Below are 16,249 nucleotides of genomic sequence, written 5' to 3'. Positions count from 1 at the left end.
CGTAATTGTAAAAGCTCTCAGATTATAAAGTTAAATGCGTATACATAAATTTCATAACTCGCAGGAAATGAAAAATTTTTCGTTACGTATGTTTCTCAATGTGAAATGTTGAGAGCTTTTCCAGTGAAAATTTAATATCACTATTTCTTTATTTAATTATTATTATTATTAATAGTTTTTTAAAATTAATATTATGCTTTAAAGTAATATTTTATCTTTAAATTAATATTTTGCTTTAAATTAATATTTTGATATTAAAAGATTGATATTATCACTCAGTGATATTAATAATTAACATAATTATTATTATATTATTTCTGGTTATATTTATAATACTTTTTTCCGGGAGTAAAAATTAACGGTAGATTATATAATAAGTTGCAAAAAAAAAATTAATTGAAAAATTAATTTCTCTAAAGTTGAAGGAATCAAATGTCCCCCCTCAAAAAAAAAAAAAGAAATAAAAAATATCTCGTTAAACTATCTTACAAGAACGCTGGAGGAATTTTAATATATCTTGCGCAAGAAAGTTCTTGTTCTTTTTTTATTTGCGTTTATAAATATCTATATGTATATATACATATATACACGTAGATGTAAGTCAAATTAAAAAATACTTGGTTGAAAAAGAGAGAGAAAAATATTAACTGTCCACTGAGAATGGGTAAAGACAATTAAACGCATTCTCATTGCGATATTAGGTGAAGAGTACTTTCATGAATTTTAAGTAAGGTTATCTTTTTTAATTATTTTCCATTGTTAGAAGAAAATTTGCATTGTCATATATATATATATATATATATATATATATATATATATAGAGCAATTTTTAACTGAATAAAATAGTGACAAAATTTTCAGAAAATCTTCAAAGTTGCTTTGGTAACATTTTTTCTAATTAATTATAATTGTGAGGCTGTTAATGAAAAATTTGAGCATATGAGTTTTTTGAGCACAGTTTAAGGATATCAAATTGAGACAAAATAGAAATCAAAATGTTCCTACATTTTGATTCCTTTTTTGTCTCTATTTGATATCTGCAGAAAAACTATTAGTTACATAAAAACTTTGCTAATAAAAATGATTTATTTTGTAAAAAAAATATTGCGAATTTAAAAATAATAGAAAAAGTAAAGAAAATAATTTTTTTAATTAGAAAATTTATTGTGTGAACTATTTGAATTAAAACATTCTTTGCGGTTGAATTGTCTAGTCAAATAAAAGCCACAAAGGTTTATCTCTCATAAGAGAGAATCCCAAACCATAGTCTTCTGATGATGACACCTTTTCTAGCCTTAGGAACAAGTCAAAAGTTAGCGATGCTTTTTGATGCAAACCCCGTACATCACGCGGTTTTATCCTTTGAATTTTACTTCATCACTCGAGGGTTTTAGGTACTACTACCACTGCTGCTTTTAAAATGTTCGCTTCCTTTACATTTCTCTTCAAAGGAAGTGAATTAATTTAAATTAAGCGGATTTCATTTGTGAATATCTTCTTGAAAATTATGCGCACGAGTTGTTCATGTACTTCAAGAAAAGAAAAAAAAAGAAAAAAAAACAGAAAGAAAGAAAGAAAACTGGAAAAAACCTCGTGAAATGTGTTTATAAAAACAGTGTGTTCCCATTGAGAGATTAAAATGATTCTCATTAACTAAATAAGTTTGAAGAATATTTTTATCTACTTTTTATTCAACTCGCTTGTTTTATTCTTGTTTCATTCTTTTTATTCATTTTTTTGTTTCTCATTTTTAACTGTTTTGAATTTTAATAATTTCTGTATTATTTTTTCTATTCGCGTATTTTTCTTTAAAATTTAATTTAAAAGAGCTTTTTAGAAAATATTTTTTATAGTTTTATTTTTCACTTTAATAAAAACGTCATGAAAAGGAAACACTTGTAACTATCAAAAACCGATTTATAAAAAAACTGTTAGTTGACGTTATCTAAAGTGATCCGCAAAAACCACAGAAAATAATCAAGAAAATACGAACTAAAAGCAATTTCTGGAAATTGATGGTTTATGCCCTTTGATTGATTTTCAAATCCTGTTACACAAAATCAGAACACCATCTCGCCCTTTCTGTCACTATTTCTAGTTTTTTTTTACTAGTCTACTCTTTGAAAGAATTTTAATATAAGCAGGGCTCGAACCAGGTCCTTAAATTCCGTAAAAGTAATTTTTTTGAAAAAGGTCCGTAATTTGATTAAAAAAGGACTAAAACTTCGTAAATTGTACAATATAATTAGACATATAAAAATAGAAAAGATTTACATTACCAAAATATGGAACCACTTGTAGACATTGTATCATTCTTATTGTATGATGAAAAAAAAACTCACCTGAAACATAAAAAATTGAAAATTAAATCAAGGAACAATGGAAAGTGTGTCTATTGATAAAATTAAGGTACAAAGTGTATATAATATTTGAACAATAATTAATTATGAGCGTAATGTTTCATTAGTTAATAGTTTAAATAAAAATTCTTGACATTCATTTACAATGCATTGAAAAGCGCCTTCATTAATATTATATTTCTCATGAAATTGAATATGTTTGTACAATTCCTCTATGTTATTACTGAGTAGAAAATATAGATTGGGTAAAATTAGAATATTACAGTCTATGAAACTCTAATTCGTAATTTGATTAACATCATTATTAAACATATTTTGCCTTCACCCTTTTGTGAAAAAACTATACCCTTACCACATGTGCTAAACATCGAAAATTCTTAAAATTCAACATTTTTCTTTTATTTTAAGGCAAATATCTTGATAGTCTCTTAAACTTCACCCTTTAATCAAAAAACTACCCTTATGAAATGTACGAAAAACGAAAATTTAAAAAATTTAAAACTTTTAATATTTGTTTATGGGATTTAGCTACTAATTATTAGACCTCTAATAATTAATTAATGTTAACTAATTCTAATTTAGAGAGTAGTGTTGGGTAAATTTTAAGTTTAATAATTATTGCCAACAATAGAATTGATATGACTTTTTATAATTAAATAGGCATATTTAACGTTAAACATCAAAGACAAAAAGATCTTCAAAATTATATAATTGCGAAAATTAGTGAACTGGATGAACAACTATTATCACTATAAAGCAATTAGCGAATCAAATTAGTTTAGATTAGTTTGTACGCCTTTTTACGAGAACAAAGCAAATAATATTAAATTCTACCTAATAATTGTAGTGTTAAATATGGAAGTATTTACGAATAATTGAGATATTGAAGGTTATTCTCGAAATACAAATAAAATTAAAATAGCAAGAACAAGTAATTTCTCAAAAAAATATTTATCTTCTGGGACAGGAATTTAGTTTCAGAGGAGAAAGAGAGAGAGTGAGTGAGAGAACCAAAGGTTCTGAAATGTAGAAGAGTTTCACTCAAGCGACCACAAGAAAATCCGGCATAACACTGACGGTTCAGCATTCCATTCTATAATGAAAGCTTCCTTTGCCCCGAAGGAAAACGAAAAATTTAAAACAGAAAAATTTACAAATTTCTGGTACAAAAATTCTCTTTTCAAGAATAAAATTTCGAAAACACTTTTTCTAAAGTTTTGAACTTTTTGCTTCAATATTTTCAAAAATCACTAGACTGTCAAAGGAAATGTAACTTAACGATTTTAACTTAGTCGAGAATTATTTTTTACATAAATTACAAAGTTTGCAATTTTTTTAAGAAGATTCCTCTTCTTTTAATTTGTATTTTGTATTTTTTGTTTTTGTAATTTGTATTTTTGTTACAAAACATTGTTTGACAATTTTTTGCAACAAAAATACGAATTAAAAGAAGGAGATTCTCCTTTGAAGTTTCGAAACTTTATAGGAACATAAAAAATACAGTGAAACAATTATGAATAAAATATCCATTTTTGTAAAAACTAAGCTCAAAAAAGAAGCTTTTTAAGCTTCACGTTTCCAGGAAGCTAAATAAAAGGATAACGAAGAATGGAAGCAAGATATTCCAGTAACGCTTTTCCATTGTCCTGTTAAGAATACAATGATGGATATTTGAGCCCGAAACACTGTTCTCGAAAAAAAATTCACAAAAAAAGAAATTGACACTTCAATTAATATCAAATATATAAGCGAGCAAAGATGGTTTCACGAAATTCTTAACATGAAAAAGTGAAAAAAAAATTAAAGAAAATATATATAAGTACGAAAAAGACCTCGCGTGTCCCATGAAATTTATGCTCAACTTTTCTGCGTGACGAAGCAAAATGATTTGTCGGCTAAGAAATTTTCTCTCCGTTTACGTGTCTCGTTAGCTTTTTCATCCTTTGATTTCATTTCTCTCTCTCTCTCTCTCTCTACCTTTACTTCACTTATCTCGTACATTTAAACTAGTTGCTGGTTAATTTGAGAGGTGAATTCAAGGAATGAAACTTTTAAGGGAAGATGAAGTAAAAAAAAGGGAATTGAAACGAAACGAAACGAGTAAAAAAAAGCACACAAGCATTTGCTATCAAATGCTTCTTTTCTGCTCATCACAGAATCGTAAGGAGGTTGAAAAATTTTATTCGTATAAACTTATTTTGAGGATCTTTACCAAATTGCTCTAGAGATTTGTTTTCTTCGAGTCAATTTTGATAATCAATTTTCAAAAAAAAAATCTTTTAAACATTCATTATTGAACTATCGACAAAGAAATATGTACCTAATATGTATTTGATAATAAAAATCATTAATTTTAAAAAAAGTTGTCTCGATTTCGGAGAATTTAGAAACTCTTTTGATTATTAAAAAATACATCACTAAATGCCCGACTGAATTTAAAAGTAAATCAGGTCTGACTAAACTTGGAGTTTTGCTACTCAGTCTCATCAAATTAAAATCCGTTCTACTTAATGTCTGACAGAATATATCAATATAGTTATACTACTGAATCTCATACTACTTAAACAATTTTGTACTACTCAGCATTACCAGACTCAATATCAAACTCCTCGAAAAGGAAAGATGTCACTCTTTTATTATGTATAATTACCCAGACTAATTATAAACCAAAAAGCAATTTTTAAATTTATTCATTTTATTCTCTAATTTCCATATAATTTTTCTACCCGAAATATTTTTTATCCGACTTTAAAAAAGAGGGAAAAAACAATTTTCTTTCAATATTCAAGAATGACAGAATAATTGCCTCTATTCAAAGGCGAGAGAAAAAAAAGAAAATTCCTTAAATTAACAATAAATTTTTTAAAGAGAAAAATATTTCGAAAAGAGTATTTTTGAATTGAATGCGATAATGGTTTTTGAGAACAATTTATTGAAGCGAATTGCGAGTATCGCTATACAAAACAATGAGCTCATTGTTTCACGTGTTGGAATTCATTGTTGCAGCAGTTTCGTTGAATTGGTTTTTCCTCGTATTGTTAGTTTGCATTCAAAATATCCAAATGCAACACGTTCTAAATATACAATAGAAGTATAAATGCTCAACGAGGATCCTCAATTCGAAGTGAGAGGAAAAAGGATAAATATATTTAAATTCATTTTTTATTATATTATCCCCATAAAAATACGGTTAATGAAATTCTCAAGTAATAATAATTTCAAAAAGTGATTATTATTTTTTATCCTAATAATTAGTTATTCTTCTGCTAAAATTTATTAATTTTTTTTACTAATTAATTTCTATTACCAATAATTATGTATTTTTTAGTAAATTGTAAACCAAATATTAGTCAAAATTTTACTAAAAATTTTAGCTATTTCTAACTATTTAATACTTAGAGAGTAAAAAACTGGTAAAAATTATTTATCAAATAAAAATAATTTTAATATAATTTTAATTTTAAAGCGGGAATTTCAATAATTATTTCAACGAAAAAAAAAGTATTTGATAAATTGTCCAATAACAGATTATATATTTGAATCAAATAGGTACATTTTTCTCATCGCGATAACAGAAAAGAGAACAGAAAAAAATACCATAAAAAATCAACACAATAAATTAAATAAACATAACGACTAAGCGTAAAAATCATTTCAAGTTAAAAAAAACCAATTCCAATTTTAAAAACCTATTTCAAAAAGAACAGACGTTAAAACAAAAAAAAGGACAAAACCATCATACAGGATATAAAATCAATTTTCGTAAATGTGTCACATATGTCCCACGAGTGTAATGGTTTCGAATAATTCCAGTTAAAATTCAATTTCATCAATTTTGAAGGGAAAAAGAATTTTAAAAGTGTCAGAAATTTACACTCTTAGAAAATTTTGTACAGAATTTTAAAATACTGGTAATATTAATAAATAACTTCAATAATAATAATGGTTATTAACCAAAAATGCAAAAGATTGGTAGCATTTCCAAAGAAAGGTACCTAAGAAGCTAACAATTTTAACTTAACTTTTTTTAATAAATAATGATTCAAATTCAAACCTTTTTGAAATTAAACAACTTATAATAATTTAGATTATCATAGAATTTTTCAAAAAAAATTTCATTATTTTTACAAGTAGTCAAATTAATCAAAAGAATTCAATTATTTTTTAAAAAATGTAATAACATTCGTTGCAAGAATTCAATTATTTTAATAAATAATAAATAGATTATTAGGAAATTCATTTTTGAATCAATTTTTATTAGAAACTTCTACCAAAATTCAATTATTTAAATTCAAAAATAAATAATTTATTAAATAATTGAATTTTGGTTAAAATTGAATTCTCATAAAGAATTTTATCAACAAATTTTTAAATATAATTGAATTCTTTCGACGAATTTAAAAAAAAATTTTAAGAATAATGACATTTTTCGAGGAATTCGATTAAAATTGTATCAAAAATAATTAAAATCCTGCATTGAGTTTTATTATTTATGAAAATAATTAAATTACTGAGAACAATTTTATTATTTATAAAAATAATTTATTTATTGCGAAAAAAATTATAAAAAATTGTAAATATAATTGAATTCCTGTGAAATTTCGATTATTTTATGAAAATATTTAAAGTTTTGCGTAGAATTTTATTAAATTTGTTTTAAATAATTGAATTTTTTTGGAAAATTTTATTAAAATAGTAGATATTTAAAATCGTTGAATTGAGAAAAATTTTCCCAAGAGTTTTATGAAAATTTTTGAAAATAATTGAATTTCGGGGAAGAATTTTATTATTTATAAAGATACTTGAAATTTTGACGAGGATTTTTAATCATTTTTGAACATAATTGAATTTCTGTGAAGAATTTTATTACTTATGAAATTAATTGAATTTCTGCAATCTTTTGTAACTTTTCATAAATTCAATTTTTTTAGTGTTTTTAACTAAAATTCTTCCATAATTTTTAATAATTAATTAAATATGATTAAAAAATGTAACTAATTTTAGAAGAATTTTAATTATTAAATTTTTTTTAAAAAACTGAGTTCTTTAAAATTTTTAATTAAATTCTTTCAAAATTGAGAGTTTTCTTGTGAATTTTAAAAATTCAATTTTTTCCAGTACTTTTACTAAAAATCCCTCACATTTCCCTGTATTCTGTTTTAATTAAAGTAAAAATAACACGAACATAACCTATAATAAAATAGGAAAAATTAAATATTTGTGATGAAGAAAGGTACCTACCTACCTTTCTTCATCAGAAATGTTTCATTTTTCCAGTACTTTTAATAAAATTCCCCGACATTTTTCCCTTTTTCTTTCCACTCCCCGATTTCCCTCACCTGTGGCAATATACTCGGCAATATATTCAATGACAGTAAAAAGCCATAATATTGAAATTCATCTTCGATTTATCTCCCATATATTCCCCTTTTCAACTCACCGTTCTCCTGAGGACAGTTCTGACAGTCTCAACTTCCTGCGTTGGCCAACGTACATAAACGACCGCTGACAATATGACTACAAAGATTCCTATCCAAATCGTCCATGCCATTAAATTCTTTGACCTCGCAAGAAGCTTCCTCGCCGTCTTAGTTGAAATAACTTCCTGCGTTGGAATCTCCAACTTTTGTGCCTTTCTTAAAATGTCCTGCAATCGCCTTTTGGCCTGATCAACATCAGGAACACCCATTCTTGTCCTTTTCACGTTTACCACAACCCTCTAAACCTCTGACGATGGCCAATTCTTCCGCAAATGAAGCGCAACTATCTTCAGGACGGAGGCATTGGAAAAATATTCCCAAAGAACCCACACAATCTTTCAAAGATTCCAACTTTTCTCCCTTTTTGAGGAAAAAATCCTCCTTTTATAAATGTGTCGAATTTCTGCAAAAAGAGAATAAAAAAAACCCCAATTGTGATTTTATTCTAATAATAATAGGGTCTTGCACTCGTCACCGCCTGAGAATGTCTAGTAAGGAATGAAAACGCGAATATGAAAAGCGAATCGTCTATAATCGTCCATTTGAATTCAAGTCACGTAAAAAGAGTTTTAATGGAAGAATCCTATACATATCTAAGTTTATCGACTCCATTTCCCTTCATAATTAATTCACAATATACCAGTAGGTAGTCTGCTGAAATTCCAATGCGGCACATATAGATCGAAATAAAGAATTCTCTAATACCGAAAATTGATGTGACATGAGATATTTGCCGAAATATCGTAATCGAGGAAAATTGGAATGTCATTATTCGGCTTATCAGTATCGATTAATCTGATGGTAATTAGAACAATTTCGATAATCTCCGAATACTGCCACACTGATAATCTGCACGAGTATATGGAGGAAACTCGAGCCAATTTCAATCATAACAAAAGTAATTTCTGGGTCATCAGAAACAGTGAATACAATGCCCACAATTGCGGTAACTGTAACTGAAAGTGTCATACGTTCCAGTCCGCAATACAAAGCACACATTTAAGTTCGACTCTAACTTTTATTACAATATGCATTGTTACTCGCATGCGCTTCTACTTTCTCTCTCACTCTCTATTTTATATAAATAAAATAGAGAAAGAGAGAGAGAGAGACCATCACATTTTGCCATATATGAAAACCACTTCAAAACTGACAATATTATTTCCTATTTATATATAGAAATATAGATATAGAAAATTCCACGCAACAGGAAGTTGCTTTTAACGAGATTCGATCGTCAAGGCGCATCTATCTTAATTCCCTTCTTGAAAGGATTTCATAACCCAACTACGAGAAGACATTTATGGCGCATAAAAACCTTTTCTTAAAACCTTTTTAGAGACGTCTAGAGTTTTAATTAGCAAAGATCTAAAATTTTATCAATTACTGCTGAAACAATAGCAAGATTCTTTCAAAAACTTACTATTTAACCAATAAAAAAAAGAAAAGATTTAATAATAAATTTTAATAATGAAAATAATAACAAATAAAAGAAAACTAAAATAATTTTGTTAAAGGTGGACAACATTTTGGATGTTCTTTTAATAATGATTCCTGATTTAATAATAATGATTTAAGGTTGAATCCTTTAATTAAAATAATAATTTTGGTTTCCTCAAAACTATTTTTCAAAATGAAGACAACTCGTACGTGATAAAATTAACTCAAAATAATGTTAAAATTGAACAAAAGAGAAAACTATAAATAAAATATTAACTGTTTTATTAATTAATTATTGGATTTCAATATTTGTAACTAATTAACTTTATTGCCAGTAAATATTTAATATTCAGTACTTCAAAAACTAAACTTGAAAGGCTTGAAAGGAAAAACCATTTGGAGGTTATGGTACTTCGATATCAATATCGATATATCGATTCTTAAATGAATTTGATTGGTTCTCAAGTAATTCTCTTTTCTTTATCAATTTGGGAATTCTTTCTTCTTTACACAGAAAGTATGAAAAACTGGCTTGTATTTCTGCGCATTTTTCGCAATTTTTATAATTTCAAAAGTAAATTTTACAATTTAAAAAATAAATTTTACTATTTCAAAAGTAAAATTTACTATTACAAGAGTAAATTTTACTATTACAAAAGTGAAATTTACTATTACAGTCGAGTAAAATTACTATAATATTTAAAAAGTTTCAAAATTTTAATAATAAATTTTACATTTTAAAGACTAAATTCTACTATTTCAAAAGTTTTACATTTTAAAGAGTAAATTTTACTATTTTAAAAGTAAAATTTACTATTACAAGAGTAGCATTTACTATTTCAAAAGTAAAATTTAATAAGTCTAGAATACATTTTTCTATTTCAAAGATAAAATTTAATTATTTCAAGAGTGAGATGTACTATTATTGTATAGTAAATTTTACTATTCTCAAAGTAAATTTTATTAATTTTAAAATAAAGTTTAACAAAAGTTTCTAAAATTAATTTTGGTCGCAGTAAAATTTACGTCGATACAAGTAAAACTGGAAAAAATTAATCAAAAACTCCAAATAACTACTTTACTTTTACTATGCAGATATAGTAAAAGTTATGGAAAAGTTTGTTCCATACAGCAAAAATAAATTTTTCCTTACTAATTTAAATTAACAGTAAATTTTCAAATAATTATAAAAAGAAAAATTTTTTTAAAATTTTTATCTTATATAATGTTGCCGAAAAAACCTAAATCCAATTAAGAAATAAAGTAGAGTAAAAATTTACAAGCACTTATTTCTTCATACATCTCCATCAAATCTTCCTCTAGACTTAATCTTGAGCAATTAATAACCAATTCCAATCTTACAGACTTTGATTAATGAATCACTAAGATACTCATTTATTACAAGCTAATTCAGAATGTAAAGTTAATAATTTTCAAAATTTACAAAATTAACAATTTATTATCTACTTTTTTCTCTGTCAAAGAAAATCATTTATAAAAATTATTTTTTTACTTTTTAATCATTTTTTCATAATAAAGTATTAAATTTAATCAAAAATCAATTTATATCAAAATTTTACAAAATCGTTTATAAAATTTATTCAAACTAATTTGAAGGAAAGGTATTCAATAGTCATGTAAAATAATTTAAATAACATTTTTAATTCATTTTTAATATCAATTATAAATAATTAAAAAAACAATTTCAAAATATAAATGCTGGTTTTAATAAATTATTCTTTCCTTTTAATTTTTCAATTTATCGTTGTTATCTCTATAAAGCAATTTTATAAAAAAATTCATGAAATTACAAAGCAGATATATAGGTATTGAATTGCATACAACAAACATGAAAGTATATAAATTAAATTAAAATGTAATTAAACTTTTTTTTTGAAAGGTTAAAAATTCAATAGTACCATTCACTGAAATAATTTAATTAAAACTTCATCAAATTTGTACTTTTACAGAATTTTATTAAAAGCTGTATTGTAATTTTAATATATTGAATATAATGAAAACTTTTTCATTTATTTTCGAGAAATAAATTTTTAAACAAAACCATTATAAAATATAAAAAAAACATCACTCTCTAAAGTGGAATTTCACTTATTGAAAATTATTTTTAACTTTTTAACGAATGAGCGACTGGTAATTTTTAATAAGTGAAATTTTCTTTTAAAGCGAAATTATTAAAAGAAAAGTTATTAAAAGAAATGTTTTACTTACGATAAATTAAAGAAATATTTTATTTACTATCGTAAGTAAAAAATTTTTTGAAATTATAATTTTTTTTTAAATGTAAGAAAAGTGTGTAAATGTAAATCATTAATTGAAATTAAATAAGTTTTCCATGACATTGAAACAATTTTAACTTTACATTTCCGAGACTAAGGAAAACAAGAATTTTTTTCTTTTTTGTAAAACACTTTTTTTCTTGGGGGAAAAGAGAGTAAGAAAGGTGGAATAAACAGCTGTTATGGATATGCACCCTGAATAATTCTGCATGAATGAATAGGAAGGTCAAGTTAAGCAAGAGGGAAAATCCCACTGAGTCAGATCAAAGTGGGTACGTACGAAAAGTGGTTCACCGCGTCAGAATTTCTATTGGCAACTTGACAACCACAATACCAATTTGCCCTTTGGGGTTTAAATCTTAAAACTAAATACTTTCTCTCCTCAATTTTAGCTGACAAGAAATACACTCTTGCGGCATTCAAACATTAAAAATTTTAAACTATTCTTCAACTTTTATTCAATAACTGCTTCTAAAATTCCAAAATAAAAGCAGACCTTAAAAAAGATTAAATTTCCTTATACAATTTATCTGCAGTCAAGAATTTTTATACCTGACTGCAGATAAATTTCAAATTATTTTACAAAAACCAGTGAGAGTATAAAATATTTCCAACAAATTCAGCATAATATTAAATATGGAATGTCAAGAAAGTATTTTAAAAATGACAACCACCAAAGTTTTCAAAGCGGAAAAAGTTGGAGTACAAATGTTAGCGGGGAATTTAAAGCGTGCGGGAGAGGAAATTTCTACCTGCAGAAATTCCAAGTTGATTATCAAACGGGACGATTGATTACATTGAATGGAAGCCAATGTTGAATTTTCGAGTCTTCATTCCTCGAAAATTAATCGGAGAAATGCAGGCAAGAAGCTAATTAACTGGAATCCAGAGTCGCGCTTTGTTGAAATTTATCTCTTTCTCTCCTTCAATATTTCTCTCCCACACCCTTTCTCTCTCTCACTCACAAATACACAGATATGGAGCATTCCAAGATTTTTTCGAGTGTGAAATTTCACGCTCTATCTGGTGTTCCAATTTCTATTCTCTTTAATAACTCGCAATCCGCTAGAGAAGATTTAGGATCCAAACGAAAATGGGAAACAGAATCTATATATATATATATATATATATATATATGAATATATAGGAGATAAAGAGAGAGAGAGAAGGGTAATATTCAAGCTTGTTTTATCTAATATTGCGCTTCTGCCGTGAATATCTTATGATTACAATATACCGCATTCTATTTTCGTTATGGAAATGGCTTCGAGAATATTATCTTAGGAGAGTATTACCAAAACAATGATCAAGCATTATGTTGTACATAATATCTGTATACACACTACTTAGCACGTAAATAACAAATTTTCCCTACAACAATTTTTCCCTCTCCCACAATATCATTTATGCCAAGCACCAAAATTCTCCATTTTATATTTATTCTTCTTTTTCACCCTAATACTCCATTTATAATATATTTTTTACCCTCATTTATTTTCTACTATCATAATCATTTACTAACTATCTATTAATTACCTAATAATTATTTACTGATATTAATAATCACTTACTAATTATAATTGATATTAATAATTACTTACTATTTATTTTTGATATTAACAATTACTTACTAATTATTTATTAATAAATTATAATCAATACATTCCGCGTTATAATAAGATTTTATTGACTTTGCTTGCTTTGTAGGTATGTGCACATTATTTATCAGACCGAAATTGTGCTTGTTGGTTAAAATTATAATCATGAAACGAATTCCCCATGGCATTATAATTTAAGGAAATTACAAAGGTTCATAATCAAATGATACCGAATGTATGGCTCGATTAACTTCGAAGATTATTCAAAATCGTCATCAAATGATATATCATTGTGTGATTAACATCAAAGATAATAATAATGTCAGTGCATGACCTAATTAACATCAAAGATTCCATATCATTTCTATTATATGATAATCATCAAAGATCCAAATCATTTCTATTATATTATATAGTCATCAAAGATTCAAAATCATCTCCTACTATTTTATTTATTCTTTATACAGTTCCGGATCTATTAAAAGTATTGTTCGTTATTTATTATTTAATTAACCATTTCTATTTAACTAACCATCTCTATTGAATTAACCATCAAATTGTTTCTTTAAATTCTAAATTTATTTTCGACAATTTGTACAGTGAGATTACATTTTTATTTAGTGGTTTTAAACACCTTAGTGAAGTTGTAGTGAATCACAATTCACACTATTTGGTATTTTTAAACACCTCAGTGAAGTTTTAGTGAATGGCAATTGCCATTCACTAAAACTTCACTGAGGTGTTTAAAAATACCAAATAAATAATAATTCATAAGTTAATACCAATAATTTAGAATTTACTACCAAACTTTTTAATTTAATAATCGAACCACAATTTTATAGCACTTATCATCATAATAAATCGAGCAACAATGTTTCAATACAAAAAAAAAAACTTCGCAATTTGTCAGCAAACAGAAGAGACCCTCTACCATCAATTAATAATCAAAGCAAGTACCTTCCTCAACGATGATAATGATAATGGAAAAATCAGCAACCTCATGTGTTTGCACATGGTCACTGGAGATTCGATCAAATATCTATCATGATAGATTTGCCTACCACAATAATTGATCCCCCAACATATCATCACAAACCACACAAGACTTGATTTCACATAAGTGATCCCCTCGTGGACAAGACCTTTCCCAACAAATACTAAAAACCTCTCCCCAGCTTTCAAAACATCCCTCATCGAAAGAACCCTCACAAGGAAAAATTGAGAACCTAACAGGACATATTCCACAGGCGATGAGAGTGCAAAAAAACAAAAACAAATTTTTTTTCTTTCGAACCCTCTGACCTTTTCCTCTGAATATCCGACTTCTGATTCGTGAACATCTGCACTGCGGTTCGTTGACTTTTTCCGCCGTCGTCGTCGTCGTCGTTCTCAAAAATTCAATGATTTTCGTGAAAGAAAGAAAAAAGGAAATTTGTTCTTAAGGGGGAAAAAAAGAAATTTTCAATAATCGAGAAGACACACGAGAAGTGAGGGAAAGTTTTTCTTTTTTATTTTAAGCTTTCGAAGAGAGGATAGTTCCGATAACTAATCCAGGACCCGCGACGGGTGCGAACTAACCATCTTCAACGAGGGTTGCTGCCCTTATAGATAAAACAAAAACGCAGCGCAAGCGCCACAAAGCACGTCACGGTAGGCGCAAGCGTCATTGTAGAAAATCGTATATAGGAGCCTAAAAAACCGTTGCGTTGTACGATTCACGTACACAGTGAAAATACCAAAACATGTATACATGAGATATATCTCAAGTCCAGAAGCAATAGTGAACGGCGATTGGACGTCGTCCAGTTTCACAGGGATGCTTTCTCTCTCTCTCTCTCACTCTCTCTCACTGTTATAAATCTCTATTAAATTCGGTTCTCGCGCGAACCAGATAATGACAGCGGCGGTGTATAAAAGGGGTACAATCGGAACCGAACGCTCGCGATATATGGATTAATAACGGATTCCTGTCGAAAAATTTAGAGAGTCAGGGGAGATGCGGACAGTTTTTACATTTCTCGTGTGAACATACAGAGATATATTTATGGGAGTTTCCTCTATGAATGCATCGAAAAGAGAGAGAGATAGAACTTTTTTTTCACATCATAACCGGAAACTATGGAACCAACATACAAACGCGGCGAATAATTCATTTTTTTGTAATTGAGGAAATTGTAAATATTGACATTCGAATAAAAAAAAAGTACAAAAAGAAATTAATTCAATAGTAGAATAAAGTGAATACTATAAAATAGTTGGAATAATAAATATATATTTTTGTTTGACAATTTGCCAAATTCGAGAAATAAAAAAATTATTAAATACATTTTTTAAATAAGTGAGAATAATGAAAAATTCAAAATAATTACTATTTTCAAGTTTTACTCTCTGAATCCGAATTTGTTGAAAAATAAAAATGTTTACTAATTTGAATTAGTGACTGAATTTTGCTTTTTAATTAGTAAGTTTTCCTAACAAATTAGTAGAAATTACTATTTGTTAGTAAAATTTACTAATTCAATAGCGAAAAGTCAGTCACTAATTCAAATTGGTAGAAATTACCATTTATCAGTAAAATTAACTAATTCAATAGCAAAAAGTCAGTCACTAATTCAAATTAGTAAACATTTTTTATAATTCAATTTTAGAGAGTGAGTCAAAAAGTCAGCTAAGAGTTTACTAATAATTACTTATATTAAACTACTTCAGCTTTGAAGAATAATTCTTCAGTGAGAAGGTTTCATTTTAAAAATACGTTCTAAAAATAATAAGAGAAATAAAATTTTAATTAAATTACAATTTCCAAAAGAAATTTCCAATCTCCATTAAAATTTGATTCACTAGCTAAAATCCATAATTCGAAAATTACATAAATTCATACAAGAATCATCTTTTGAATTTGGACGATTCTGACTTTAATATGCAACATCAATAATTGAGAACTAGAGTGGAAACGTAGAGAAAAGTTAAGCTGATTGTAACTTGGACAGTTTAATGGAGATTTAATGACTTATGTTACTACTTTGTAACATTTTGTGCAATAATTGCAATGAATATTAAATTTCTCTTCAACA

General features: G+C 26.7%; 1 protein-coding gene across 1 annotated transcript in view; it reads right to left on the bottom strand.

The window, feature by feature from the left end:
• The window catches only part of LOC122499407, a 160,180-nt gene extending 145,419 nt beyond the window's left edge, over positions 1-14,761 (bottom strand). Inside the window, exons 1-2 of the mRNA XM_043607743.1 lie at positions 14,478-14,761; positions 7,801-8,243 (exon numbers count right to left, since the gene is read on the bottom strand). Coding sequence (XP_043463678.1) covers positions 7,801-8,049 — 249 coding nt within the window. The 5' untranslated portion in view covers positions 8,050-8,243; positions 14,478-14,761. The remainder of the gene's footprint in view (positions 1-7,800; positions 8,244-14,477) is intronic.
• Between the last annotated feature and the right edge of the window lie 1,488 nt (positions 14,762-16,249).

The sequence above is a fragment of the Leptopilina heterotoma genome, unplaced genomic scaffold (assembly GCF_015476425.1).
Source record: "Leptopilina heterotoma isolate Lh14 unplaced genomic scaffold, ASM1547642v1 Lhet_167, whole genome shotgun sequence".
In the NCBI taxonomy this organism is placed as follows: Eukaryota; Metazoa; Arthropoda; class Insecta; order Hymenoptera; family Figitidae; genus Leptopilina; species Leptopilina heterotoma.
The sequence above is the reverse complement of the archived record's forward strand: the minus strand, read 5'-3'. Positions and strand labels throughout refer to the sequence as shown.